The sequence below is a fragment of the Palaemon carinicauda genome, chromosome 1 (genome assembly GCF_036898095.1).
Source record: "Palaemon carinicauda isolate YSFRI2023 chromosome 1, ASM3689809v2, whole genome shotgun sequence".
Lineage (NCBI taxonomy): Eukaryota > Metazoa > Arthropoda > Malacostraca > Decapoda > Palaemonidae > Palaemon > Palaemon carinicauda.
The window spans coordinates 291,116,583-291,121,582 of record NC_090725.1 but is presented as its reverse complement, the minus strand read 5'-3'; the positions used below and the strand labels follow the sequence as shown (position 1 = coordinate 291,121,582).

General features: G+C 37.6%; 1 protein-coding gene across 5 annotated transcripts in view; it reads right to left on the bottom strand.

Annotated features, from left to right (window-relative positions):
* Nucleotides 1–5,000, bottom strand: part of LOC137657757 (uncharacterized) — a 196,870-nt gene that overhangs the window by 120,417 nt on the left and 71,453 nt on the right. For 3 of the 5 annotated variants that reach the window (XM_068392251.1, XM_068392258.1, XM_068392240.1), the window contains exon 2: nucleotides 4,429–4,962. In XM_068392251.1, the coding sequence (XP_068248352.1) occupies nucleotides 4,429–4,931 (503 nt within the window). In that variant the 5' untranslated portion in view covers nucleotides 4,932–4,962. Of the gene's footprint in view, nucleotides 1–701; nucleotides 1,371–4,428; nucleotides 4,963–5,000 lie in introns of those variants that run through there. The other 2 variants (XM_068392276.1, XM_068392267.1) reach the window with 2 other exon arrangements.

Genomic DNA, 5,000 nt, shown 5'->3' with positions numbered 1-5,000 from the left:
TATAAATAAAAAAAAATATATATATATATATATATATATATATATACTAAAAGGAAGACAATCAGTTTTACTCATCAAGCACACTAAAGCCAAAATTATATTTCAAGTAATGACATACAGAAATTAGCAATTAGACAAATGCAACATTCCTTAAAGACTAATCAGTAGCAGACAGCAAGTGCAAGGTTACATGCGGTAACCTAGGTAAACTTTAGTGTTAGTACGGCCTGAGCGGCTGAGCCACGTACGCATGCACACACAGCATGGCAGCCGTTTGATCAACAAGTTCCATGGAGACGCACGCTACATTGCCTGATGTGTGTCCATTTTCACTTATTTTCTCTATTAAATATATCTCGGCCTAGTTGAATTATTTCCCAAGTAAATGTTTGAGTTATTTATTACTTGTGTTAATTGATTGTATTATAAAAAGGGATAATAAATGAGTGTTTCTGGTTAAAATGAACAAAGGCACCTTGTCTGACATACCTGTAACAACTAACTTTTCTAAACACACAGCCATAACCAGCTACCCAACTTAGCACGTCATTCTATAATTTAGGTGAGACATGTTTTACTTCCTCTTCAAACAAACATAGTGGCCATCAAACAACGAATCAGAAGAATACATCATATATATGAAAGTAAAATCTACAAAAATAACACAAACATTCCATGTTTCTATACTCGTCATTGCTTACCTCCCACTTCCTTGCGTCGCACCGGTTCGAAGTCTAGACCCATAACTTGTGTCCGAGATACTCCTTTGCCCCTTGGGCCTATAGGACCCGGAAGGCCTGGCATTTCCCGTAGATCGAATAGAACCAGACCCTTTCGATCCTCTAGAATCACCGATAGACATAAGATCAATGGACGCGACGGCTATACCGACATTTCGTGGAGAATTCACGAGCCTAGCTATTTCTTTGGACTTCGGGGTGTTGTATCTGGACCACGAGATTCGAGTCGTGCCGTGACGGCCGAGTTTAAAGTTTGGCGGGATTATATTGGTAAAAGGGGCATTGAATGCACTCAAGGCACTTTGCTGTCTGTCTTTGTGACATGGGCACGTACAGTGATACGAAGAAAGTGAAGTACTCACAGCTGAGACGCTCCTATTCACAGCCATGATTGCTCACAAAGTCAGAGCTATTCACACCTCAAGAATTTCTCTAAAAAGGAACTTGTCACTTCTAATTCTACTTTCTTAAGGAGGTTTCACTTTGGGCCATATTACGAACAGTTTTGGAGTAGAAAGAACATAATACATGTCCTTCAACCTTGCGAACGTTCCAAGACATTTATGTGTTTGCACCTGGGGTGAAATCTCTGAGTGAATGAAACCATAGAGCTGGAAATTAAATTCAGATTCTATCGAATATGATGAAACTTTAACGGTCGATGGAGATGAAGCAGCGAAATTTGCGGTCAAATTACTCTTGAATGAAATGAAAAAGAGTAAACCTAAAATAACAAGAAGCGTAAAATACAAAAGACTTCGAAATCGCTCCACTGGACGCAAGCAGATGGGAAAAAAACTATCAACCGAGACGCCTGATGGATACACAGCCGCTATTCCAGAGGAACCAGAATCTGGAATTCGTGGGAATGGACAGGTGTTTTCCTACGACTGGAGTATCTGAGTAATGTTCCTCGCGAGACCACTAGCTGAACACTGCTGCTTCAGCGCCACCACCATCTACGCAAGGTGGCAGTAGCTGACGACGGCCATGGAGAGGGCCTGGCCGGATCAATAGCAAGCAATAATTATAATTTATCTATCTTTATTCCAAGGTGACGAATCGAAGGGTAATGGCCTCGTAAGAACTTTACAATTCGCGAGTTCGTGACTCCATCACGGATGACCATTTAGAGAAAATTATAAAATCATGCAATGAATCCTTAGTATATAGAAATAAAGCCACTTATAAAAAGCAATTAACAATCAATAATTAAAAAGATCTTTCATAATATGAGCAGATATATAAGAAGCAATACATAATCCCACTATCTATTATAAAAAGAGAATATGCCATGCCAAAACTAAAATGTCACAAATGAAATAAAGCGACATATGCTGAAGAATTTAAGCGTGCACAGATACCGTCTGGTAGGCCTAGAGAATCCAAAGCCATCATCGAATGTGAGAGGCATGATGGCTTATCTGGAAATGGGGGATCTTACAGCTAATAGTATCTCACAACCAACAGTTGTATGTCTGGTGTCTTGCCCGGCCTGGCAAGTACTGAATCCAGATCTCGCGTTGCCCAAAAAAGTAGCCTCATGTCTGCATTTGTTTTTGCTTTTACAAATGATCTTTTGACGATTAAATATCAATAATGATTTTATAATTTTTGAATTTATATTTGCTTATGGACAATTCATGCATAGAATTATGGAAATAATTAAAAAATGGCATCAGTCTAGTCACGACAGCTGTTCCCGGAAGTTTTGGGTGCGGACTTGTAAAATCAATTTGTTGATGCTACGTCATTTGAATCCCCAGACAAGTTACGATCAATATAACCTATAGAAGTTATATAGTTCAATACATATAGTTTTCCCTAGATTATCTTGCACGATGCAACACGTTTTAAATAGTATCTTTGCGAAAAAGGAAAACGGAAAGAACGGGAAATTGCAAGAGACAGGAGACAGGAAAACCACGATGCCACATATCTTCATCATGATCATTCAAAAAGAAGAAATATAAATCAATGTAAATTACAGTTTTCGAGTTTTCTCTAACTTACTTCAAATCAAATAACACCATATGGAAACTATTAATATCATACAATATTTTATAATATATTATCACTATAACAAGCGCTATTTAAAAAGCAGTTAACAGATCCTGCCCGCAACACTTAAAACAATACTGTACTTTAAGAACAACCAAACGTAATATGAAAACAGATCTTATTCAGCCGCTTCGCTATAAAGAAATAGAAGCCTCATCTTTTATTTTGGGCAAGATTCCAAAATCTCTCATTTTGGGCAAGAATCCAAAATATCCTTCTAAAATTATTATTATTACTTAACAAAGGCTGGAAGTTCTGACAGACATCACTAAAGCTTTATGGCGTAGTAACGACAAAAACAGCATTAATAATATAATAATAATAATAATAATAATATTAAATAAATACATAAATGAATAAATAAACAACCGAGAGAATAAATCAGTCTAGACATATTTTTTTAGCCAGACACTCCTGGAATAGTACTACTGAAGAATCAATAGATCCATAATATTCGTGCGTTCGGCTATAATCCTGTAGCTACTCTCGTTATGTGGCTATAAACCACGAGTGAAATAAATCTTTTAATGTCACTCAAATAAATGTGGAAACTGGCAACTGAGCGCATCCTTAAGTTTTATAGTTCAAAAATAAAAATAAACCCTAATCGAACATAAATATATTAACAATAATACACATAAATCATTACTGTATATCTTGCATATGGAATTCTATATTTAGCACGTTCTCTAAATTCTTAATTTTATGAAGGTGAATATCGTTTTCCTGAGTAAGATACAGTTGAATAAAAAGAGAGAAATAAGAAATCTCTACGTTCTTAGTTCCAAACGCATGCACGAATTATCATCGATTGAGTCTTTGCAGGGTTTTAAAGCCGGGTATCCATCATACTATTTCGCATTTATATATATATATATATATATATATATACACTGTATACATGCACACATAAATGAAAATGAATCAGTTTTCACAATTATGCTATTATTGAGTTTAATTGCTTGTCCTAGGGTAACCATAGTATAGCCCCCCCCCCCAAAAAAAAAAAACAGTTTTACTGGGGCAGAACTTATTTTATTCTTATCTTTACCTAAAAATTGCTTGTTTTTATTCCCATCTCTTTTCATTGGCATTAATCAAATAAAATTTCCCAAAAATTACTATTTTGTTTTTGGAAAGCCAGCTATCGATTAAAGATAAATCTTTTACATTGATATAAAAACTATTACCAAATAACTTCAATCATCAGTTTTAAGTTCAAAATAGTACGCTGAATTAATTTGCAGGCAATTCTGAGCTTCAGTGCAAGAAAAGACAACTTACCTACAATTTCAAATAAAAATACCATAGTTATAATTAGTTATCGTTAGTGAAATAATTCATGCATCATGCATTATAATATTAGTTATGCTTATAAAGAACAATATTAGTTAGTAATAAGATGCATGCACCTTACATTGTTACATAAGAAGCATCTGATTAAGATATAATAAAAAATATTACGAACCAAGCAATGTTAGTATGTTAGACCGAGAACTTCAAGCGTTACAGATGCAGAGCCGATGTTAGTCATATGTTCTTAGGAAGGCCAATGCATGCCAAGAACAGATCGTGCTGATTGCTGGTCGTGCAAAAGAAGGCACCGGTTCCATGCAGTGTCATTTACCTTGGGGTGGCGATGGTGAAGACAGACTTAGCATTGTTCGAGATGTTGTTGCCTCCTAGTGATGTCGTGAATCTCCCTCCTATGCCTCCTGACATAGGCTTCTGCCTCAGGATGGGTGACCCATCGTTAGTGACCCGTTTGGTCACGGTGCCTTTGGTCCCCGACCCATTAAAGGTCATCACAGATTGGGTGGCGGACGCCCCTCCACCGTTCGAGGTCCGGAACGTCTTGGTGACGACGGCCCCCGAGCCATTCTTTGGTCCTGTACTCACAACCTTCCTGACGGAGGTTGTGTTAGTGGTTGTGATGGGAACCTCCCTGGTGGTGGTCACTTGCCACCTGCCGGGGTTCCTCACGACTAGAGTCCCTCCAGTCATGTCTTCCAGATCTTCTAGTCTTCGTTCTCCACCTGGATCCACGTCCAGTAGGATCTCCTGGACCCCCTCCTCCTCCTCCCCACCGGGTTGTTGTTCTTTTGCTTCCTTGGAACAACATTTACCCATTCAAGTGATGGACGAACTCCTTAAATACGGCCTTGGTGAGGGATTAACATAGTGAGAATACAGATAATA